Below are 26,771 nucleotides of genomic sequence, written 5' to 3' on the forward strand. Positions count from 1 at the left end.
TTCTGTTTGCCTGATAGGAGTTTTTCTCTGCCTTTTATAAATATTAAAATGCTCTTTCGAAAATTCATATTTCTTGAAAAAAATATATAAATCTTTCCGAATAAAGAAGAGTAGATTTCAAAAATTCATCTTTTAGATAAAAGTATGTTAAATTCTAACAAATGAAGATTCGATTTACGGTTTCATATCATACAGAATAGAAAATTACTAAATTGTAAAATTAAATAGAAAGACAGTAAAAATATTTAATGCAATTGAAGGAATTCACTCGAGAGGGGGAAAAACCGATTTCTAAGTTTTGAAGAAAAGAAAGGATAGTCTTTTACTTCCAGGATGTTTTACGAGATAGTGACTTCCTCGCCCATATTTGGAATGCAGTTTCGTAATATAACGTAACTCTTTACTTGGGACCAAATTTAGATAATCAAAAATATATCTGAGTCCCTCTAGACATTGCTACAAAAAGCACACTTGAAAAAAAAAACACGAACGAATCAATAGAAACCATAGTGGATATGTGGATTCAGAAATGAAAGTTTTAACTGGTATAAAAGCAATTTAGTACTTTAAAAAAGTTCAAAAGCATCAGTATATTTAATAACATGTTCAGAACCATTACTGGCAATTGGTAAAGCGGTATGCATATGGTCTTGCATCGATGTATTTATTTATATAAAAATTCAAGCATCAACGCAATTCAATCAGATATGTAAGGGATTCAAAAATGTACGCATTATAGGTAGCTTATCTTACATATTCTGCTGTAAAACGTTTAGTTAATGAATCACGACACCGTATTTTTCTTCTTCTCAAAACATGAGATTTGAAATAAACTAAACCTAAATTCTTATTACTTGGAGGCTTCTGTCAGAATAGCTTCGCTTTCGATAGAGTGAAAACTCTTTCTCCATTTATTATAATTTAATTTATTTAATTTATTTCAAGAGTGGAAATTTTGTTTCTTGCATGCTCAAAGTAAGAATTGAGACGGGTACAATTCGGTTTTCACGGCGACCAAAAAGCGCCCAAAAAAATTTCGCCAAATTATAAAAATGTACTCAAGTGCATTATTATTTATTATGAAAAATTTTCGAACGTGCGAATCATATGCTGCATAGTTTGACGATTAAAATGTCCAAATTTGCGGAAATTTTTTTCTGTCGCTTTTTGGTCACTGTTACAACCGACAAGTACCTTTGAGACGCATGAAATACACATATTTACTTTACTATATTCTGTTTTAAATATTGAATTGCTCGAAGTACAAGCACCTGAGCCATTATTTAACGTCTATTTAAATCATCATATATTTTTAAGAATTTCATTGCAATTCTTTTTATTACTTAAATAAAGATATTGAAATTACTTAAATAAAGATCTTTTATTAATAATTACTTTTAATAGTTTTTCCTAATTATTACTTTTAATTCTTTCTCAATAATTACATTTTAATTACTTAAATAAAAATCTTTAAAATTAAAAAAAAATTGCTCAGTTGATTTAGTATTAGTCTTTTAGATAGCAGGTACAGATTTCATAACGCTAATGTTTTCTGTTTTAATAGAGCTTTTATGAAAGTCATGCCATTAGAGCTTCATTTCTAATTATCTAACAAAGCATCATGTACTTTCACGTATTGCGTACTTCACATATTTTGAAATGAAGTTGGCAACATGTTCATATTACTTGTTAAACGATTGTATTTGTTTACTGTTTTAACATTCATCTTGAGTATGAAATAGTGATTTTCTTGGAAGTATACATTATTAGAAGTATTACTTGCTTTAACTTACCAAACTTTAAAATATCCAGTAAAATTTCTTAAGTTCGATTCAAATAATATTATACAGTATTAAAAATATTGAAATTAAAATTTAAGAATTATTAAATAATATATAAAATAACATCATTTGCAAGCAATAAAATTTTAAAATGCTTACTTGATTTCGTCTGTTTCCGCCCATACTTGTGATTAGTAAAATCCCCGAATGAAAATATCACCTCTCTCCTCTTCAAGTGCGACGTAACCAAACTGAATTCTCACCACTCAAAAGCCGATTGAAGGAAAAACTGACGCTTCCTGACTTTATCTCGGGCTTCCTCGATGAAAGATGAGATCCTAAGTGGTCAGCGAAGGTCTCTCTCGCTTTTCTTTCTTTTTTTTTCCATGTGCTTTTCTTTTTATCAAAATGATCTTTGCGTTTTTTTCCAAGCGGACAATTTTTTAACCTTTTTATTTTTTACACTTTGTCACTTTTGACCAGTCCCAGACGCGGAACTGGTTACTCCGCCCGCAATTCGCACCAATCGTTCGACAGTCACTCGTAGTGCCCCTTCTTATTATTTTTATTATTTAATATGCTATTCCCGTATCCGGCTCATTTTTTTTCGCCAAGGTCGATGGGAACGGGAGGTATAAAAACGATTCTTAATGTCCGAATGTACTTGTTTTTCTGCTTAAAATAATGATTGTTGTGATTACTACTCGAAGAAATGGTTTCCAGTATTTTTTTCATTTACTTCTGATTACTAAATTTATTTTCTTCACAAAATGGAAAAAAATTGCTATAAAATGCACGCCTCATAATACGATTGCGAGTAATAATGTTATTTGCTTTATATTATCGATATCCTCTAGTCCTGAACTACCGTATTGACACTGAAGGAAACATATTCGTATTATGTCATCATTACACCGTTTAATGTCATCAGTTTTGAAGTAGAGAATTGACTGAACTTCCATTTTCAACATTATTGTATTAATGATTGATGAATATGAGATTTCTTGCTTCGCTTGTAAGGAAACATCTGAGACCATTCTACCCAAGGGATAGGATTTGCATCTTTTTTTAAAAAAAATCTGAATTAGAGCGATCTGGATAGTTTAAATCGGCAGTATGCTACCAGGTCTGACCTGGAATCTGTAAAAACAGTCATAAACCCATGCGACTGAATTATGAAAAAACTGATTTGAGTGTTAAATATAAAACTGAAATTTTTAAAAGTTATTTACGTTTGCTTAGCCCTTTAAAGGGCCATTTTTTTTCTAGTCATATTATGTTTAAATATTTTTAGGCTTGAATTTAGAATAAAAAAAGGGATTCATTTAGCTTATTAGATAAATTTAATTTGATTAATTCATTAATTTGGTTCATTTATAATTAAGTAACAAATCAAGACACATCATTTTGTGTGAGATAAAGAACTGAAGCATTTAAGGTTCTGTCTTTCTAAAAAATTTGTCAGAACTTCTGCCAACCTACATAATTTCATACAAAGATTGATAAATTTGGTGGGAAGCATACTTCCCACGGCCTTAGAAAGGGTTAAAACGGGGTAAAATAAAATTGAAGAACTGCTGGTAACTTCACAGCCTCTTCATAAAATGTTGAAAAATCGTGAGGAAGACAAGAAAACAAACGTTGGTGATTTCTAAGAGAATGAAGGCGTTGAAGAAAGAAGAAGAAAAACTTCCAATATGTGTCAAAGAAGCCTAACATTTGATATTTGAAAACGTTTAACAAATCTTTAATAACAATACTAGAAAGAACACTATATAAATAAATTGTTAAGAAATAATTGTTGATAAGCAACAATTAATGAACCTTTTTATTATTTTTGATAAAAACGAGCTACCTGGAAAAAGATTTTTTTTTGTCCCTTAATATAATAAAAATACAGTTATTTTTACCTAGTTTAAATATTATTTCTAATCGATGAATGTTATCAAAATTTTAAAGTTCTAAAGTGATCACAACAAGTGGTAATTACTAAGTTGTAATCAATCTATTTATTATAATTATTAAAAATAGGAAAATAATTTTTTTTATCATTTTATGAATTATATAATTTATAAATAAAAATAATTATTCAAATTATTTTTATTTATAAATTAATGCCAATTTTTAAAAATAAAATTGAACTATTATTTGGAATTCACTGTACATTAAGGCAGGTCTTGTTAACCGGTTTTGGATCCATACTGTATTTTTGTAAAGAAAATTTCTATCATGCCCTAAAATTGAAAATGTGTAAGAAAATAACGCAATAATTAGTAATATAAATACAAATTCAAAAAAAAATCAGTAAAATGATAATGATGCAATGTTTTAAATCGGACTGAGTTGTTCAATTTGTTTTGTTTACAAACAGTAGAGGAATGGAGTAAGAATTTTTAGACCCCCCCCCCTCTCCCCATAATTATGATATATGATTCCTCTTTTGGATAAATTACCTACAGTTTAAGAAAATCGGTTCAAAATTAAACCCGAAAAAAAAATGAAGAAATGTAAACAAGCACCAAACTATTCAAGAAATAAAATAAAATAAGAAACTAACCGCAAATGGATGATATGTTAATTTAGTTTACTATAATATAATTAGACAAATTTAAGCCATACAAGCCATTTTGTGATAAATCTCATTGTTTTGATTAGATGAAATGATCAACATCAGCACGCTCTAATCATTTGTTCTGTCCGAAGGTTAAGAACCTTGAGTTCATAAAATTCCCGACATACTCTTCAAATCGGCGCCCTCTACTATATTTTAATGCCAGGTGGAGGGTGTTTCTCTCATCATGCAAGTCCGGATTCTTTTGAGAGCTTTTAGGCCTTACGAGTTGGGGTTCTTTCATTGTGAAATTTTCAAAAATTGATATTAATTTTAATTTGCTATATATATTGGCAGTATTCAAATAATGGATATTACATAAATTTCGAAAAAAAAAATTTAAGCGAGGATCACATCAAACAAATTAAATATAATGTGTATCACATATAAAATTATTGAAAATTTAAATATAAAAATATTTTGCTACAAGATGGACAATAAGAAATATAAAATGTTTTTAAAGCATTTTAAATGCTTGAATAAAAAAAAGGTAAAAAGGCTATAATTGAGACTTTTCAATTAGCCAACTGCGAGGGGGGAAAAAGAGTATCATACCAGTTCAATAGCAAATTTGAAATCACGGAAAAATTCCTATGAATAAAGTACTGAAATTTAAACGATTGAAATAAAATCAAATAATTTTGAATTGAATATCTTCGAATGCATGACCCTTTTAAATTAAATAAGAGTTTAAATTAGGTTGCCATAAAAAATGTGCAAAATATATCTAGGTCTAGATGTTCCTTAAAATTTGTGAAAACATAGGCATTGCCTATTTGTAATCCGGCCCTCTCTATAGGTTTAACTTGAACTAATCCATATACAGGACGAATATTGCATAAAATTAGTTTAAAATCTTCCATTCTAGTAGCTAAGAATCTACAACGTGGCCACCATGTTCCAGAGGTATATATAATATATTGTTCTTTCTTTCATCCTCATTTTTTTTCCTTCCATCTTGCACTCATCCAACTGGTTAGATAACTTAGTGTTATAGGCACCGGAGGGCACATGATGGTGTTATGTTATGTACGTAAAATATTCTGTTTTAAAAATACATTTTAATGTAAAGTACGTAATAGATTATAAAACTGTTTTTATTATACATGTTTTAGATAACTAAAGCTCCCCTATTCATAGTTATCTACAATTGAGGCTATTCATAAAAGAACTATGACACTTTGTGGAAGACTTAATTAAGAGATGGAAAAAAAAGGAAAATAAAAAAATAATACTAATTCAAACAAATGCGGCCACTAGAGGACATATTACCATGAAACTTCTTACTGCATATATATATATATATATATATATATATATATATATATATATATATTGATTTAATACCTGTTTGTAAACTTCCAACATCGCTCACTTTTTGCAGACGCTGCATTGGATTGAAATTCTTTCCTCTACCTAGCGAACAATTTAATTATTGAATAGAACTACTACATCTGCAGAAATTTTTTTCCCCAAAATTATCAAAATATTTATTAACATAATAATACACATCGCGCGTTCTTTTTTTTTTTTTTTTTTTGAAAATGTTGAATTTTTTCAAGGTGAATAGAAACAAAAAAAAGATAAACAAACAAACAAAAAAAAAAGCGACAGCAGTCTTGAAACTAAGACATAAATAAGTCAATTGTGTCTGTAGTCTGAAAATCCAATGAATGGTATTGCAAAGGAATTTTTGAAGCCTGTAATTATGAAATTCCCGAATTGTAAAGCATGCATTCGTCTTTCGGTAACGATATTTTAATTAGAATGAAGACGCACTTTCTATTTAAGCTAATAGCTATTTTTCGGTAGTTGACACGACTCTTAATGAATGCCTTTTCTCTTGTCAGTCTGTAACAAACAAGTCTGATGCAATTAAACTTAGAATGACATTCGTGGTTATTGCACATTTTTACAGGGATTCAGATATTTTTTAAACTTTTCCCACACAGAAAATATTCCTCTGGGTCTATTTCTTTTCAAAAATTATTACAAGATTCCTTAATTAGAAAATAAATAAGAAAACGAAACAACATTTATTTGATACTCCCCTAGACTCAATTCGAAACGTTTAATGTAACAATTAAGGTTAAATAATTTTTCCGAAGACATTTTTATTTAATTTCAATGTTTGATTACGAAGAGAAAATTTAGCAATCTAATTCTCACTTAAATCTTAATGCGATAGAATTTTCAAATTCTGTACACTTGCATGTGCTTGATGACATTTCACTATTTTAATAGTTTTAGAACTTAGTTGTTAATAAAGTTTGATCTAGATTTTAATAAAAATATATTCCATTCTAATGGCGCCATCTGATAATAAATTTGAGGAAAAATTATTACCTAATTCCATGAAATTCATAGCAATATACTATTTATTAAAGATTAAAAAGTAAAAAAATAATAAAAATAAAAAGTTTACTTTAAAGTACCTTAATGAAAGCATATTTTTAAAAATAGTTCCTATTAATTTATTTCAATTTCTTCTTACAAATATTCAGAAATTTAAAGAAAAGAAATTAAGCTTCAAAATTTGTGCACAACCATTAATGTTCAATTCCTTACTGTGATTAATGGTTTTATATCCAAGCAATTATTAATTAATAAACCTTCGACGCTTTTAAAGGTTCTTACACTAACTAATTTTAATCAATTTTTGAGCATGGAATATTTTTTATTGATGACTAACTCATTACAATGGTATAGAAAAAGTATGACAGTTGCTTCATGACTTCTTGTTCAATAATATAAGTTCTCTGCTAAATGTCAGTAATAATGTAAATTATTTTTAAATATTTTAGCTATTTGTTGAAGAAAGTTCTAATGGAGATCCAACATTATTATTATTAAGATTCACTTTGATTAACTTTGATAAAGCCGCCACCCCCTCAATTTTATTCTTTGCATTATTAGTACATTTCTAAACATATTAGTTCAATCAAAATAAAAACCGAGAAAGCAAACTTAAACCAGCGGGAATAGTCTTACAAATGTTTTCTTTTTTATGTTCTAATATAGATGTGCCTTGCTTGAAAATTCTGACTATTGGCCCAGATAGTAAACGGCACGAAGGTTCGCATTTTTATTAACGAGGAATACGAGACCAGGGCAATACAGAAGGCTGAAAACACAAGTGAAGTAAGTATCTCTACTTTCCAGTTCTCGCGTAGAGTGGCAGAATCCTTCTTATGAGCGTTTGTACTTTGTAATACAGTGAAACAAACTGAGAATATACTTTTTACGACTTCTTTTTGACAAATTGAAATTAAAATTTGATATAAAAATACAATTTTTCCGACAATATAACATTTAGAATTTCATATTGTTACGAATCGGTGATACTGCTTCCCAGCATAGTTGGTTCCATCATCAGAAAGACTGTTTTACAGTCATCTGTATTGGACGGAGTCCGGGTGTCGCGCCGGAGGTCCCAGAGATTGGCGACAAACTTGGCGGCCATTTGGCGACTTTGGCGCCAAATTGGATTATACCCGAAACATCGGTAATTTTCCCGATCCGTCCATTAGGAACCGAAATACGCCTCGAACGTTCCTGATTGGTTGAGAGGCTTCTAGCCCCGCCTCCTGAGACCTATAAAAGGAGGCAGTCTGCAGCTGCCGGGAGTAGTCGGAATCGATGGTGAAGAACGAGTCTTCCATAGATTAGCAAATTTTAAATGGATTTACATTTTAGATACTAAAAGTATGTATCAAATTTTGTCTCTCCAATTTAATGAATTTATCTGTATTGTACAATTTTAATATGCAGATAATTTTCTTGCAATCAATCTAGAGGGTAAGTTGAATGTTGAATATACAAGGTGGTCATGACATATTCCCATTACAAAAAAAATCATTATAAAAGAATTATGGCAATTTAATACTATAAAATTGCTATCAGTCTTCGTGTTAAATTTTTATTAGTCCAACGCATAACACAATTAATGCAGAAATAATTATTTTACATTTGAATGCGATTAAAATGGCATCAGCGAAGGAAAAGTTCAATGTGTTTTTTTGGTTCTTGTATTTTTCGTATTCGTAAATTTTTATTAGTCCAATTCATAGCACAACTAAGACAGAAATAGTGATTTTGCATTCGAATGTTATTAAAATGTAATCATCAAAGCAAAAAACTTCAACGCGTATTTTTTGGCTGATTTTAAATCGTCTATTACTGCTGAATGTCAGTAATGGAGTTGCCTAAAGGACAAAGTTTGCAACGACAGTTGAAACTGTTAATATCTTCAAAGTTAAGACGGCAGATTGTGTGTTTAGTGTGACAGCTGAAAAGCTGGACAATACTCGTCGAAACTAGAATACCGCTTTGTCATTCTCTAAGCTACTAAGAGTGTTCACATTGAAATTCATTGTCGTAAGTAGTTTTATTGAAAATTTTATAAACATATTTACAATATATCGAAACAACCATGAACCAAATATAATAGTTATTTTATAATAATTTATTGTGATCAGAGAAAGATTTTGCTATCACCCTGTACATTCTACTTCAGTTTCAATCATTCAGAGAACAATGTACTGTAGTCAGAGCTCCTCGGATATTTCAATTGCAGCTGAAGGTCCACAAAACATCGTTTGGGTGCTAAAGCACTTTAATTATAATGTGTCATTTATGTTGCTTCATTATATGACCTTCATCCCTCGAGAGTCAGCTTGCGATGAAAATAACTGTGAGAATTCACACTTGTCGTTATTTGTTCAGATGTGATGTACTAAGAAAGAGCTCGTTAAGAAATCTCAAAAGAGCACTATACTTTCATTCATGAAATTAAGAAGAAATATCAATTGAAAACCAATCGATATGCGCATGATATTTCGTAGTTGCCCTTGGATTGTTAAAGTCGCAAATAATATTAAATTGCAACAATAATATGTTTACTTTTTTTCAATGCGGAGATTTAAACATATGGATATGTTAAAATTTCTGTAGATCGAATGATCTTTAAATATTTAACTATAGATATAGGATAAAAAAAAATTCTTTTAAAATGCCGAGATTTTTTTTATCATTTACGATTTGAAAACAATAACAAACTGGTCTTCCACACATTTTAAATGATAATTAATTCTTAAAAATAATCAATTGACAAATTAAGAATAACTAACTGATAAATCAGAATTCATTAACACAAATTCTAAAATTTAAAATTTTCGAAATATTTTGTAGTTTGTTATAAACTAATCTTTATTAAAAAATTTCTATCATTTTAAAATTTGGGAGACATTTTTCCAATTTGTTTCAAATTAATCTTCCAATTTGTTCAAAAAAATTCGTATGGGAATATTACAGTTAAATAAAATAATGAAAATTATATATTTAATTAATAATGTATAAAAATCTTTACGAACATTTTAATGTGAATATTTCACAAAATATAATTAATAATAAATAATTTAAATAAATATTTTTAAAAAAATTTAAATGGGAGGTAAAAGCAGACCTATAATGAAGAGAAACAGATGTTGAAATCTGATGTAAAATCCACAAGTGAAATTTTATTCACATAGCTTACTCTATTTATTTGATTAGATTCAAAATACGGATAAAGAACATAGATACAAAATACAGATAGATAGACCCAATAATACAATTCTGAATTCCGGACTCAGTGAATTCTGAAGGAGAAACATCACCAAATTGGTCATTTCAATAGTTTCTTTAGATATTTTTTCGTATACGTTAAAGAAAAAAAACGAATTTTCATTTAACTAATACATGAAATCTTTTTCCATACAATTCCATTCACGGTCAAAGATTAAAATGCATTTTTTTTATATCAAATTGTATTGCACATTGTTATCATTATTCTTTTTTAAAAGGCATTGTTTCTAGTTGAGAATTTAATATTGTTGTTTTATTTTAATAATATCTAAATAATTTTGTAAATTGTTTAAAAATAAAAATATAATAAATGTATCTTCTCCACCAAGATAATAACACGATTCTTTATTTGAGATATTATAACTTACCTTTTATAATTTTGAATTTTTCACTTTATACTTCAATCTCAAATATTCATTTAATCTGGCGACATATGCGTATGTATATATAATTATATAATATTAGATATAATTCTATAGAATTATATATTACATATTAAAATATTATATATATATTATAATTCTATGCCATTAGAATTGTCAATATAATTATACAGAGTTTGAGTTTCAATGAAAATTTCTATTTTAAAATGAATTATTCGTAATTTTCATTAACAATTATTAAAAAAAGATTATATCGCATTAAAAATACTTGGAAGAAAATTTAAGCCTTAAAATTATTTTTAAACGAAATTGGTAGGTATTTTTTAAATTTTTATTACTTCCCTTCTATTGATTTTATTGATACATTTTTAATCAACATTATGGTATAGAGGTTAAAGCACTCAAAATTCTGATTTGAAGGCACGTTTTAATGGAACTAAGATATTCGAGTTTTGAAAATATTACTCCATTAGATTTAAATGTATTCAAAAATGCACATAAATGATTTACGCCATTACGATTTTTTTTATAACTTATTAGCAGATAAGATTATTTTGTTTTAGTAGGATTGTTAAAAGAGGCCCAGAGAAACATTAAAGAAAATATTAATTTTGCCGCTGCACTTCTTTGTACTTAGCACTATAAATTTTAAAAGAAATGTTTTCATAAAAATGAACTCTTTTTCAACTTCTGACACATTAACTCAAACTTTTTTTTTATTTGTGACACATTAGCTTTGAGTATAATATGCTTTATTTCAAATATTACTTTTTCATGAATTTCAAAAAAGTAAGAATGAAGTTCAATTTTAAACTTTTTGTATATGAATTAAATAAATTTTAATTTAAAATGTAGCCTTAAATTCCTTTAGGCTATGCTTAGATAACAATGAGACTAGTCGTGATAAACGTGCCTTTATTCACTTTATTCCTCTTAAAATAAAGCATCGTTAGAATGAAGTATTAAATAAACAAACTTATATGTGTTATGTTATGCAACTGCTACCTGCCTATTAACTAAACATATTTCATTTGTTTGTAAAAATTCAGCTTTTTGTTTTCATATTAATTTTGAAAATATTCAAGTTATTTTGATAGATACTTCAGTAAAAATATCTTTTTTTGGCCATTTTTTCTTTTTTTATGGTAGTGCCTGGAGGAGCAATTTCTCATACCAAAATTGAGTCATAAAATAACAATTTACTCAGAGGCATTGTTATTTCTTCCATTCCATTTTTGGGTCTGAATTAATGATGCCTATCTAGTAATCACGATTGGATAAATAACATTGCTATTCAACATAGATTCAATATTCTTTAGCTTAGAGGCAATTTTCTTGATGAATTTTTTTCAAGAATTATATAAAAGACTAAATAAAAGTTCCTCGCTCTTTTATAAAGCCCGTAAGCTCATTTAGTTACATTCAAAACATTAGAATAATTTTGAAATTAACCAATTAGTTCGTTCATATGACTATGATGTCATGTGACAAATGCAATTCAACCTAACTTCTGAATATTAACTTGTGCTTAATGCAATAGCACTCTTTTATTTCCCAAAGTTTGCAATAAATTAGAAAAATTAAACTTGATGTGAGCATTTGACTTGGCCACGTGACGTGTATCATGCAACCTGATTCAATATCTGCTCATTAATTAATAAATTATTCATTAAGGGGCAGATTCTCTTAACTGGCCCCTAACTAATTTTTCTTCTAACTAAATTTTTTTATTAATTCCTACAACGCATGAATTAATTTTTCACATATGTACACTCACAGAAGATAAGTTTTCCTCTTTACCTACAAGTAATCCGAAAGAAAGAGACTGAAAAAGCAATGAAGCGAATTCCGGTACTTAATTTTAAAAATTAACAAGCCGTCTTGGGCAACCAGCAGTTTGCCAACCCTATAATAGATTATGTATATAGCTAGGGATCATGAGATTTTATATAAAATAAAATAAAAATATTGAAATCGCTACTGTGGTTGTGGCAGGAGAAACCTGTCAAGGTTTTTGCCGATAGAAAATATGCAGATATATAATGTTTCTTGTCACTTCTCTCAAAAATGGAACTCGGTGGTAGGCAGGCAACCAGTTATGAGATATCTAGGGGCTATGAGCTTTCATATGAAAAAAAAAATCTTCCGAAATGAGACAGTGATTATGGCTGGAGAATTTCGTCGCAGTGTTTTTCCCATATCGAATATAAAGTGAAGTAATGTTATTGAATTTCTCTAAAAAACAGAGAATGGAGGAAACATGACCCCTAGATGACATTCATAACATATCTAGAGGTTAGAGACTGTAATGCTTAATATGAAATAATAATTAGCGAAATCGGGCCACTGATAGGATTGGAGTCTGAACCTGATTATTTTAAACATAAGAAGGTAAAATATGTTTTAAGCAAAGTAATTTGATTAAGATGTATTAAAATAGCCTTATGAACTGAGTATAAAGTACAAAAAAAATGAGTAAATTATCATTATTTATTTAGCACATGAAATCCTAGAATTTAGTCTTAAATTACTCGTTGTTACTTATCTTTCGCGAAATTTATTATCTTGGGGATTCAAATAAACATCTTAATGGAATATTAAATTAATTTTATTGAAATTTTATGTACAGGATAGAAAAAAACTGTTTGCCAAATAGATACTTTATATATTTTAAAGTTAAGGATTTTGAAATATTCATTAAAAAAACTCTGCATATTTAGGGCCCTGAAACCAATTTGCAGAATATGCTTCTTTTAAAACTTTAGAAATAGAACCGGATCAAGAAGTATGTTCCAAAAAGTGGATTGCATTTACAATTTCTCATATGTATGCATTATTCAGAAGACAAATTCCTTTTTTTGTGTGTGTGTTTCGACATAATTTTAATACTTTTTATTTCAACAAAATGGATTTAATAAGCGTGGTTAATATATTAATGTTGATGAAAAATTATAACTTTATGAACAAATGAATAAAATATTTTTATTTTAAATCGAAATCAACTAAAGTGGCCTGATGTTAGTAAGGTAATGTAAGTAAAGAAATGATGTAAGTAAAAAAAAAATAATTTAAAAAAACATTTTTTTTATATTTCATTTTGTTTTTATTTATTAATTTTTACTGTTTGCACTGCTTTTATAAGGCGATTGTAACCTTTTTTTCCCTTAAAATATTTGAGAATTGAGAGATTTTTATTCAGCGTCGTATGTTCTATATATTCTATACCCCTCCAAACCACCCCCTCAGCTCGCCTTACACATTTAGTATTTCAGCTTGAATTCAGAAAAACTGTCAGTGTTTCCAAATAGACTCATTGACTTTTGAAAATTTACTTCCTCATAAATATATATAAATCTATTAACCCTTTAATAACACAAGTTATTATGTCAAATTATCGAATTAATTCTTGGCATGGACGAACCAATTTTACTGCAAATATCTGTTACTCTTGTTAAATACATTTCAGCAACATTTAAGACTGATAACAAAATTGTTGATGTGATAGGCAACAGTGGTGATGGATACGATATTGCTCAAAGATTGCGAGTATTTTGTTTACTACAATTTCAAACACTGATTAAGATCAGATTCACTTCAGAATGAACGCGATTGGTGGAGAATTTGATAATCTCAAAACGTTTTCTGAGAATTTAATAATTATTGAACAATCCCTATTTCTTATATCAAAGCGATCAGATAAAAGTGCAAAGTGGTGTGAATCAAGGGGAAAAAATGGTCTCGTGTATTACTTTCAGTTTAGTTTCAAATTCTCTGTGTTTAAAGTAATCAAGCATTTTGAAAGTGCTGGGACAGTCATGATTTAAGACTCATTGTATCGTATTAATAAAAAGACATCCTAGATTTAGCAAATTTTAAATAAAATACCCCGAATTGTCAAGATTTTATTTCTAATTAAATAATGTATATTAATATTAAAAATTTTTAATATTATTTTATTATTGAATTTGATGTATAATCTATATATTTAAAATAATTGTCAAAAAAGGGAGATCCAACAGCTCCAGCCACTGCTTCGATTTCTGAAATTTTTTTCACAAGAGAATTCATAACTTGGTCGCTCGTATGCCACGACAAACGATTTTCAAGAGAAATTTCAGGAAAAGTTACCTGTTTGTACATTCTCTATGGGGGAAAACATTCGTCCACGACAGAGTTCCTTACCTTCTATTACTGTTTAAAGTTTTATTTGAAAGCTTATGATTCCTAAATACATAGTCACCAGTGAGTACTTGCTGCTCCATTCTTCATTTTCTAGAAATGCCGTAAAATAAGATCTTAATGCAGCCATCAATCACTGCAACTGGATCGATTTCGTATATTTTATTCGTCAATTAGTTCTGCCATCTTTACATGTCTAACTAATCAATGAGATTGGTCTATGTTTATTGTGTCCGTATACTTTCATTTATTGTTATAAGATGAAGTTCATCGAATTTGATTGACATTACTAACTAATACTTCTAATGTTGTGAGAGATTAGAAGATCGCAGATGGCGGCTAGTTTTAATTTTTTTAATCTTTAAAGCATTTTATTTTTAAAGATTTTTCCTGCTCTCCCTAGAAATACACTGGTGTAAGAAATTAAGAGAATTTTCATATTTGATTTACGATCTCCAGAACTACTGGGCAGATTTTAATAAAATTTGGTGTGAACATAGGTTGATATAATGCAGACAAAATAAACATTCAACAGTTATAATAGACACACATGTTTGTGCGTAACACTCATGGAAGTCTGAAGGTCTGAAACAGCGGTTGCAGAATGCACAACAGAAATGGGTTAATACAGTCACAGAGTCATGGTCCCCTCCTACAGCTATACACGCCTTGCAACGTGATGTCATACTGGAAATAAGGCAGTTTATCAGTGCATGTGGCAATTGGTCCCACTCATTCACCAACACTGTTTTCAGTTCCTGGGTGGTTCTCGGAGGGGGGTTGCGAGTTGCAATTGCCTTCCCCAGAGCATCCCGGACATGCTTTATAGGGTTCAGGTCTGGAGACCTGGCTGGCCAATCCATCCGGCGAATATCCTCACTCTCGAGAAATTCGTCGACCAGAAGAGTTCTATGTGGCCTCGCGTTATCGTCCATTAAGATGAACTCGGGACCCAGTGTACGCCGGAAAAGGCGAACATAGCCCTCCAAGACCTTATCCCTATACTTCACACCAGTCACAGAGCCTCTGTCAAAGACATGGACAGGTGTGCGGCCATCTAACATGATGCCTTCCCAGACCATTACACCACCACCGCCATAACTGTCGATTTCATGGACATTGGAGGATAGGTAGCGGGCCCCTGCATCTCTCCAAATGAAAGTACGGAGAGAATCGGTGTTTAGGCTAAAACGGGACTCGTCGGTGAACAAAACGGTTGCCCATTGCTTCATACTCCAATCACTATGTTGCCTGCACCATTCTAATCGGACTCTCCTGTTCGTAGACGTGAGCGGGACGCAAACTGCCGGTCTTCTGGCAAACAATCCTCTCTTTTTCAGTCTCTTGGAACAAGTCACCCTTGATACACGAGTTCCTGTGGCTGCATGCAGGTCCCGAGAGAGCTAAGAAGTTGTATCCCCTCTGTTACGCCTTGCTGAAATGGACAAATAGCAATCTTCTCTGGCCGTCGTGACTCTTTGACGACCTTGCCCGGGCTTTCTCTCGATGGATCCAGTATCCTGGAACTGTTTCCATAGGTTACACACGACGCTGGGCGTCAAATGAAACTCTCTGCATATCTGGACTTGTGATTGGCTTGCCTCTAACCTGCCCACAATTCTCCACCTCATTCCATGATCTAAACGTTGGTGGTTACTCAGTTTTACTGTGAATTTCATCGATTGTTTCAAGATAACACTAAGAAATTCGCCAATATGTGCTAACGAACGAAATTCGTCTTACCCTCCACGCGCTTATAAAGCCTGTTTTTCTGCTAGCTCCACCTACACACACGTGTTCGCTTACGTATTAGCCGTACAACATTTGCATTTCTATCTAGAAGCAGTGGTTTTTCCTTCAGTTCAGTTCTTTTCATGTAATTCGATAAAATATGGAAATTCTCTTAATTTCTTACACCAGTGTAGTATAGTGAATAAAAAGTCTTGTCTAATAATATAAAGTCTTGTCTAAAGTCTTGTAGTATAATGAATATAAAGTCAACAGTCTTGGTTTTCAAATTTTCGTCTCAATAAGAAATTTCATCTCCTTTCTGTCTGAAGTTCCCAGCTGGAGTTAAGGAAAAGAATGGGATAACTTTATGTAAAAGTTTCGAAATAAAAGTCATCTTCGATTATTACCTATTATCAAATTATTAGTTTTGGTTAAAATTCCATTTTCAAGTATTTCTCCACAACACATCTAAAAAGTCAAAAAGAAAGTAGAAATATTGAATGGAAGTTATTAATTTTTATAATAATATAAGTCAACAGCTTTATATCCCAAGATTTTATTTTCACTTGGAACGAATTGTTATGGGTGACATACTAAAATCCTATAGTCTACGAAACCGATCTGGGTAGAAAAACACTGACATTTCCTAGTACAGTTTAACTTTACTCTTTTTAAGTTCTTTAACTTCATTTAAAAATGTATTCTCCGGTATTATCATACAGTTTTTCCGAGTTTACGCAACGGTGAAGTGAAATTTAAGCAACGAAGAAAATAAACAACAATAATAATAAAAATAATAACATCAGAAAAACGCACTAGAAAGAGGGAATCTCAAGATTCAGTTTTCAGTTTTAGGATGAAGCTCATAATTTTATTCGCAAATATCATCATCAATTTTATAGATAATTCCATGAATCTTTTTGATGCATTTTTATTATCATATAGAGTACATTTTTCTTATTGGAGTTTTTGGCCAATCTCTTTTATTTTTTTAGTTATTTTTCTTAATTTCCTTATTTTGCCGCTAGAGGTGCTGTAGTTTGCCTCAATAAATGTAGCATTATCATTTTACTATAGGTATGTTGCTTCCCTGGCTGTACGAGACGATGTTTTGAATTTAATGGATTTTACCAATTACTTGTAAATTTTAATTTTTAGATTCCGAAATGTTTTTGAATTTTCTGTCAATTTTTTCTTTCTCTTTTTTGCATCGCATTTTTTGAAGGATAACACCTTACAAATTTCAACATCAAAACTCAGTAATTAAAACCTCAGAGGAGTTAGGAAAGACTTTATAAGTAAATACCAGGAAGATCAACCTTTACTTGGCAGTTATTTTTTTTTTATTATTATTTTTTATATATATAAAATCGTGTTTTTTCGGAGAAAATATTTAGATACGAATCACATACTGATTACGTATAAATATTTTTAATCTTACCTACATATGAATTGGTTATTTAAATAAAAAATTATGAATGAACTTAGTTTAACATATTATTCGAATTGATTAACGCAATAATTGTATTATTGCTATTGGACGTGAGTCGAATGTATTCGTATTCGAATAATGCCCTATAGCGCCATCTCACAAAATGTTGAGGTATCAGCAGGTTATCATCCTATGGCAGCAAAGCAAGTACCACAAAAATTTACGAAATTGCGCTGTATGATATTGTCAGCTTGAGAGCAGACAGAAAATGTCTCTAATAGTTAGTCATAAAAAAATGGTGTTTTTTTTCTATGTGTGTATATGAAATCGCGTTTTTACAGGAAAGGCACCTATATAGATAAACTTTAAAAAAGCAAAACTTTATCTAAATATAAAATTTGATCCAAATCGTTAGAATCCTTTCCGAGATACAAGAAATAAATAAATATATATTCTATATATACAAAAATTACTCGTTTAAAGATTTTGTAGATACCATTAAAATTGAATAATTCGCAGGCACAATCAACTTTCGATCGCGTGATACAAAGTGACATTCCTATGCTCCTATGCGGAAGTAATAAGATCGGTCATGGGAAAATTCTTTTTCTTTTTATTCCATTATGTCAACTAGTGATAAGACGACAAGAGTTATGCATTTAATACACTTTCCTTTTTTCTGATAATCTCAAGCGAAAGGTTATCGTTTATTTTATAAACATCTGTTACCCATTCTTATATCCAATATAACCCAAAAGGCCTCTTCCAACGTCTAATAATAACACGCAAATCCTTATCGAAGCTGCGACATAAATAATTGAGGGAAAGGAAATCATCATTTTAGAACTTTCTGTAATCATCACGTATCCTTATAAAACTTTTTAATACGCATGCGTTTTTTTAACGAAGTTTCGTCACGTGTTATTTTATGAGGAAATCTTCAGATCATGAAATTATTCTCTGATTAAATATTCAAGTGAAGAATTAAAACTGGCGGGAGGGGTCTTCCCAAACCTTTCTTAGTCCCTAGCTAAAGACATGTTGTCTTCCCCAACATAAAAATTGTTGATATTGAGCTAGGGGTGAAAGCCAAAGGTGCTCAGATTTTTATTTTCAGAGTTCCGTATATGATTATTTTAGGTTTCATGGAATGATGATGAAAATCGAGACTGACCTTTGGGAGTTTTTTCCCATCTAATAATTATAATCAACATTTAACACAGAGCAACAATTTTAATAAAAAAAATAAATAATCTTATGCCAAATTTTATTTATTCAAACTTACGTTTTTGAATTATTATCTTTACATACATACTGTACAGACTGACAGATAGACGGACACAAGTAAGTTGCATGCCCCTCAAATCCAATGTATACTCATTTTCTTTAGCATTCGTAAATGCTTCTCTTTTTTCCGAAAATATTTGTATTTTGTGAAAGTAATAAAATTAAATGATTTTAAAAGATCTGGTATAAGCCTACGGATACTAAATTAAATCAAAGCCTTTTTTTAGAACATTTTGAATAATCAATCTAAGGGCCATGAGTGTGGTCTCCACTAAATTTTCTCGCAAGTTTCCTAATCCCTTCCTCGACATAAAAAACGTGGACCTTGGGTAAGTCCGTGAACGCCATGAATGCTTGGATTTTTTTTCCTTCAGAATTCCATATATGAGCGTTTTATGCTTCGTAATATGGTGAAGAAAATGGAGTATGCATTTTGGATGAATTCTTTTCAATCCATTGATATCTAAATTTGAACCAAGTACAACAGTTGTATTCATAAAATCGCATACCCAGTTACATTTATATTTAAGTCATTGCATTTGTGAGTTATTTTGTTTCAGTATGTGAAAGTGTAGAAAGACAAATAATCAAATTTTTGATTGTTTGCCTAATGAACAACATTAGCAATCTAATATAAATTTACATTTTAAATTCTAAAACTGTGAACCAAAGTTCATTTATTCCAATTGCTGAATTTTGATTTGTCGTGTTGCATTCGAAAGAAAAAACTGACTAACGGTCAACTCCTTATCAGTTTTGTTCAGAATTTGATAAGGTCTGCATTTAATATACACTATTTACATACTAAATTTCACACACATTCTGTTTACATCGCGATACAAGACCAGAAGAACAAAGGAGATAAAAAAAATTTTCCTCAGTGGTATTATAATGATATTTTGATGGGGATTTCTTTGACACATGTAGTCTTAGGAATGGGAAATTTAGGTATCTTTAAAAGAATGTTGTAAACAGTAAGGATTTTTATCCCTCCCCTAGGGGCGTGGGAGCCTGCTGAGACTTGCAGTTTTATGGAGCGCTTGTAGCATTAATTAAATAAAAAAAAATGAAATTGGATCAGGAAATAAGAGAACATTTTAGAATGAAGTTAATATGGGCTAAATTTAGACAAAGATCGGGAAATTAATTAGGATTTAAATTATATTTTAAAATATCATATTATATATATATATATATATATATATATATATATATATATATATATATATATAATATGATATTTTAAAATATTATATATATATATATATTATTATATAAATTATTATTATATATATATATAGCTCGTTACGCATTATAGTCACCGTGTTCATTATTTATACTCAGACATCCAATGAACGATGCTTCTTGTGAATGAGTGCTATTCAAACTTTGATGGAATCTATAGATTTAATGTTTTTTGATGTCTGATGTTAAGTCTTTTATCTAGAGGAAAGCGATTTTAAATTATTGTTTTAACCTCTTCGTCGTCTGTAACGCGTCTAGTGCGTTCAAGTGAAACTTTTGCAGGGCGGACCAAGCGCTTTATTATTTAACTTATTAACTTCATTATTTAACATTATTAATGCGCTTCATTATTTTAACTTTTAAACGTTTAAAACGTTTGTAAATGCTTGCTTGTTTTATTTTTTATTTTTGTTTGTTCTAAGGTGGCGAAAAACAGAGCACTGCTGGGGAGAAATTTTTGTGGACAGGAGAGAACGGCGAAAGGGTTAACAGACAAACGGGTATAATTCCAAACATTCGTCCTTTGGTTTCTTAGAGATCCGAAACGTGAAGATTCATCAAAATATAGAATTCGAATTTTGGAGCATTACAATCTTTCTCTTCCTATACTTTTTTTTATGAGAAAATAAAAATTTAAAAAAAAAATGTCGATGCGAAAAATCCAAAAGTATCTAATGTTTATTTTAGAAAATAAAAAAAAAATAGAGGAACAAATAATTTTATGAGATAAATTCATTTTTCTTCAAAATCTATGTCAACATTTCAATATTAAGTATCGCATTATTATAATATTTTATACTTCATATATTATATACTTATTACAATATATTTTATACTTCACACCAGGTTACGAAGTAAAACAGAATAACATAAATAATTTTTCTAATTCACGTTGTGATATTAATCTTTAAAAAAAAACTTGATCGAATTACTTCTATCAAATTTTTAGATGTAGCAAAATAAAAATACTGATAAATCTTAATCGGAATTTGTGTACGTGATCTCTTATATGTGTCGTGCTCAATCTGTTTGATGACAGAAAATGTGAGGAATGAATGGCGCCTTTTTCTTCGACTCTTTCGTACAATGAAAACATGTTGTGAAATAAATTCCAGTCGCCGCTTTAACTTTCTCTTTAACGTAAAAGAAAGGATTAAAAGAGGGTGAGGGGGGCAGAAAAGCGCCAGTGAGAGTGATCACCCCAAACCCCTTTTCTCGCATATTTTCTAGTAAAGCTAGTTGTCCCCCTCCAACTCGTATAAAACTGTAGAGTTTGGATACGATCACGAATGTCTTTCATGCCATTGGCGAACAACAGGCTCTAAATATTGATCTTTGGCGCGATTCTAACATTTTTACTGAATCTATTGTGCTATCTCAGACATTTTTTTTTCGCGATTTATTCTTGACATGCGATACATATACAAGTACCCGAACATCGAATTTGTATTTTTGTATGCCTTTTTTCAGACCGGTTGTCATCTACATTTGACAAAGTACAACAATTGTACTTGCAAGATCACATACCATATTTTCTTTATTTAAGTCATTACATTTACATGAATGCGAAAGTATCAACCGGGAAACGGTCAACCATTTGGCATATTTGGTTCAAAATTTGATAAAAATTAGAGTTTAAATGCTAAATTTGTGCTCCAAATTTTATTTATTTGACTCTTTATGTTTTGTAGTTAATGCATTCACTTATATTCGGACAGTCGGACAGGCAGGCTTCCTCTGAATCGATTTCATCCAGAATTTGATAAAAATCTACACATATAACGTTAAGTCTATACATTAAATTTTATCTGTCTAGCTCAAAGTTAAGTTTTTTTAGTTATCGTTAGCCTCTGTTTTTAAGTTATCATGTTCATAGATGGATAGACATTGTTCCAAAATCGAGCTTACCGGACAGACGGAAATCTTAAATGTGATGATTCGTCAAAATCTCGATGTCGAATTTTTCGATGATTACAATACTTTCTCTATACTTCATATATATATAAAAAAAAAGACAGGAAAAAACAAAAGTAGAAAAGATTAACCAGAATTGAGCTAACTCTAACTTTAATACGGTACTTTTCCAAGAAGAATACACACTGATATCCATGAAGTGGCTCCAATTAAATTTTTGGAATCCATGACTGGTCTTGCTGTCGTCATATGAATGTGGCGTCACATAGTAGGAACCAGTTCATGCAAAATCCTGACATATAATTGCACAAAGTCTCTAACAACTAAGTACACCTTGTTTTACTTTGAATTGTGAAGTCCTGTCCTGAAAAATGAATGCCTAATGGATTCTGAAACAAAAATGGCGCGTTTCATTTTCCATGTATCTCTTAAGCATAAATGGTCTTCAGTGACTCCATAACAAAGGAATAAATTGTAAAAACTTTGATTATTATGAATTTAGTGTATAAGGTAGTGACATTTTTGTCTAATTACAAAAATTTACTGTAAAAATCTACTATAATTTAGAATATGGTCGTTTCGATAAATTGTAAAGAAGATATAGAAAGTTTCTGATAAAACTATTTTCGTCTGTAAATTTTAATATAAATATCTGTAATAAAGCGAAGAATGTCAAAGAGATATTTCAGACTTCACCAAGTATTGTCTAACATTTCAGCACTTCATTCCTATGTTGATCGTAACTTTGAGTACATCAATATCTTCAATCGATGTTGAAAACACTCTGTCCCTTATGTAACTCCGAAATGAACGTTAATGGTCGATTTGAATTCATGGAATTAAATAATATATATCTCTTTTTCCTTCGTTTCTGCTTTTTGCCAATAATTGAATACAAAATGACTGAAACAGTTGGCATGAAATAGAATTTCATATAATCATTCCAAGGTCTAAGGTGAAAAAAAATCAATAATCTTCAAGCTAATAAGTAGTACTGCAGTTTCACCCATTTTCACCAATTTAATCTTTATGCAAGAAAAGAAAACAACTTTTTCTTCTTTCTTCCTTAAAGAAGTGATTGTTTAAAACGAATGGGATGCTTGGGAATATCCAAAGAATATTTTATTTTCAAAGGTCATAGAAGTAGTTTCAATATAATCACCCCCTCAATAATTAGAAATTATATGTATTCTAATACACCCATTTGTCTCGCATTTTGGTGTGTTTTATATATACATATATGTACGCATGTATGTACGTATAGTATTACGAATTGATGATACTGTTTACTTGCGTTTTAGATATATCATTGAAATCAGAGATTTACAGATATTCTTATGAATGTTGACGAGATATCAAGTCATTAACCCTTGATATCTGCGATTATTTGGCGATTTCATCATAAATTTTGCGACAAAAATGAAGGTTCCAGAAATGCAAGAATTATAACCCTAACTCTATTGAAAACTGAGATCTGAAAATTGTTCTAGAAAATTCTATGAAACTATCGGGATGCTATAAAGTGTGAAGTACTCAGAAGAGGACTGTTTGAACTGTTAATCGCAGTGCACTGTTGTGCTCTTATTTAATTGCGATTGTCTGAAAGCAGCCCCTTGACCATCACTGTATAAGCGTTTCACCTTTTATAGTCTTGAGACATAATTCTTCAAGATCAAGACCTAGAATTCTTCAAAAAAAAAATATCTAGATCATGATTTCTAGCAGAGATGAACTATTATTCTTGCTTTATTCAAAGCTTGAATTTTTGTCACGAATGTCACCAAATTCTCCACTGTCGTTAAATATTCGCCAAATTTGTCGCTAAAATATAGGTAATTGGCACCAGCATCTTTGAGAATTCCTTTAAAATTTTCTCTCCTGTGATGAGACTAACTATGCAGAGAAATGTCACGAATTACAATTTTTTCTGTTATTTTTTTAAACACTTTGTAGTTACTTTTCTTTAAAAAATTCTGCAATTTCAAGCTACCAAATTTGATATAAATATAATTAGGAGATTGGAAATATATATCTTAAACCGATTATTTTAATAACCGATTAATAAAAATGGCTTATTTTCCCGATTCGTTCCGAAAATATTGCAGCACAAAAAATGAATTTTTATTAAATTAAATTAATTTCTATTTTTTTTTTATTATTTGATGTGCCGTTTTCCATAATGCATTATTGTAAGTCTAATGTTTTTTGTTGAAGTGACCTTCAACAATGAAATTCTTCTACAATATTTTTCAAATATTTATTCCAATCGATTTCTTCTATTTTTGAAAGTTAAAGAAAAATTCCGCACACTATCTCCTCAGATTATGTGGGTAATAATAATAAAGAAGGATGGACATCCTTGTGTGTATTAGCGTTTTTGAACTACAGCTACCAAATTTGGCATATTTGGAGGATAATAATGTGAATTTTGGAACAATTTTTTGAGGGAAATTGAAATTAGAATTTTAATTAAAAATTAAACTGAATTTTGGCTTTTTTTACTGCGAAAGCTTCCTAAGCTCTGGCAGGAAAAAATATTTTTAATGACACCATTTTGATAATTGTGAATTTTTCTTAAATTTTAGTATTTTTTAAAAAAATATTTTTATGCCTAATTTTCAACAATAGATTACATTGTTGCCTAGGAATTCAATCTATTTCATTTATCATTTTCTTTGTTTCATCAGATATGTAATAGTATGATGATTTTCTGCTCTTGCTGAAAAATAAATCAGAAGGATTCTATTTTATATTTGTACAGTTTACAAAACAAATAATAAAAAAGTGAGGTGAAATTATTATATAGCGAAATTAGATGACAGACGAACCGGAATTTAGGTTTTTAATAGCGCTATGTTGTTATAGGAATGTCCACATTGGAAAAGTTCATGTAGGAATGCACAGAACTTTGGTAAGATAATTAAAATAATACGTCTCTACTGTCAGATAATTTGATGGAATTATGGGCCTGATATATACTTCGGACAATCTAAACAATTTATCTGAAATCAAATATAGCCAATATTTCTTGTGAACTAGCTAGTTACCAAAAACACGTAATCTTTACCTCTACTTATGAATCTTTAAGATGAATGTGTGTCCTTGTGTGTTAACACTCTACCGGTTTCCAAACATGGCACATATATGATACTTTGCATAGCGGGAATGGACACCTTTTAATTAGAATTTTTATTAAAGTTTAAGCGAAATTTTGGCGTTTTACTGTGAGAATATTTGAAAATATAACAACATTAAAATGATTTTCAATTTCAAAATTCAAAAGCATTTTGATTTAATTTGAAATTTAAAAAAAGTTATCTCTTTAATGATACCAATTTTTGCCGCGTGAGTTTCTTTTTTTATTTAATAAAGTTTTTAAAAACTATTTTAAATATATTTTCTACCAAGATCACAAAAATACTTAAGAATCCTGAGGGAATATTAAACGTATGACGAACGATAATACAAAATCATTAAGAATTCTGAAAGACTCCAAAGTTATTGATAATAATCACGATAAAAGACGCAGATATTTTTCTGTTTTTGTATTACAATACAAATTACTATTAGTATTGATATAAAAGAAATGAAATGTGCAAAATAATGAAATTAAACTTCGATCCTGAACTCAAATTACCTTTAACAAAGCAGACTTCAGAAAAGCAAACGATATATTTACTTCATTCAAAAATGAATCAGTAAAAGATATACATTTCTATTTAAAATACTATTAACATGAAGGAAAATGACTAATTTTACATTATTTTAAGTTATAAATTAAGTTACATAGTTAAAAATTTAAAAATAACAGAGTGCATTTATTTTTCTTGAATTTTAGGGAAGTTCTCAGAAATTAAGGGAATTGTGTAGCAAAATAAAAAGAAGACCGTGATTTAAACTTAAGAATATTTTGGTAATTGAATTTTGAAGCTTAAAAATTATGTTTATAGTAACCATTAACATTAAGTTATATAAGATATTTAATAAAAAAAATTTTTAGCAACTATTAATTCCCAGTGAACCAGTTGGTCGTTAAAGGCGGCTAGTATTAACTATATTAAGATTTGTTAGAAGTATTCAGTACATTCGGAATCAGCATTTTCATAAACACTTATATAACTTTCCTAATTCAATATAATGAATTCTATCAGTCAACACAAAAAATCAATTTTCTCCTTTGCATTTATATAATTCTTTAAAATTATGCTAGAATGATTTTTTAAAAAGTAGCTTTATCAAAAATGTCATTTTTTAGCCAATTTATTCATTCAATAAAGCAACTGTTGAAGAAAATAAATTTCCGACAAGAGACTTGGCCAAGTAAATGGCTGTTCAGATTCAGAGCATACACACTGTCCTCATTTGGAAATTGAGTGGAAAGAATTGTAGCTTTTAAGCTTAATGTTATCGATTTGGCCCTCAGAGTTGATTTTCCTGCTCTGGGAAGATAACCGAGATAAAAAGATGTTGATCTTTATGACCTTACATATCTCCAGAAATCTTCTCTGGAATGCATGGAAAAACACTTTTATAAAACGAATATTCCTACTCGGCAATTTTTTTTTTTTCCTTTTCCTTTACCG

The 26,771-nt window shown here is 29.8% G+C and overlaps 1 protein-coding gene across 2 annotated transcripts in view; it reads right to left on the minus strand.

Moving 5' to 3' along the window:
- Positions 1 to 26,771, minus strand: part of LOC129990322 (solute carrier family 2, facilitated glucose transporter member 1-like) — a 110,039-nt gene that overhangs the window by 77,523 nt on the left and 5,745 nt on the right. Inside the window, exon 1 of one of the 2 annotated variants that reach the window (XM_056098168.1) lies at positions 1,941 to 2,129. The exons of the other annotated variant lie outside the window; for it this stretch is intronic. Coding sequence (XP_055954143.1) covers positions 1,941 to 1,964 — 24 coding nt within the window. The 5' untranslated portion in view covers positions 1,965 to 2,129. Of the gene's footprint in view, positions 1 to 1,940; positions 2,130 to 26,771 lie in introns of those variants that run through there. 2 annotated transcript variants of the gene reach the window in all.

This window comes from Argiope bruennichi, chromosome 1, assembly GCF_947563725.1.
Source record: "Argiope bruennichi chromosome 1, qqArgBrue1.1, whole genome shotgun sequence".
Classification (NCBI taxonomy): domain Eukaryota; kingdom Metazoa; phylum Arthropoda; class Arachnida; order Araneae; family Araneidae; genus Argiope; species Argiope bruennichi.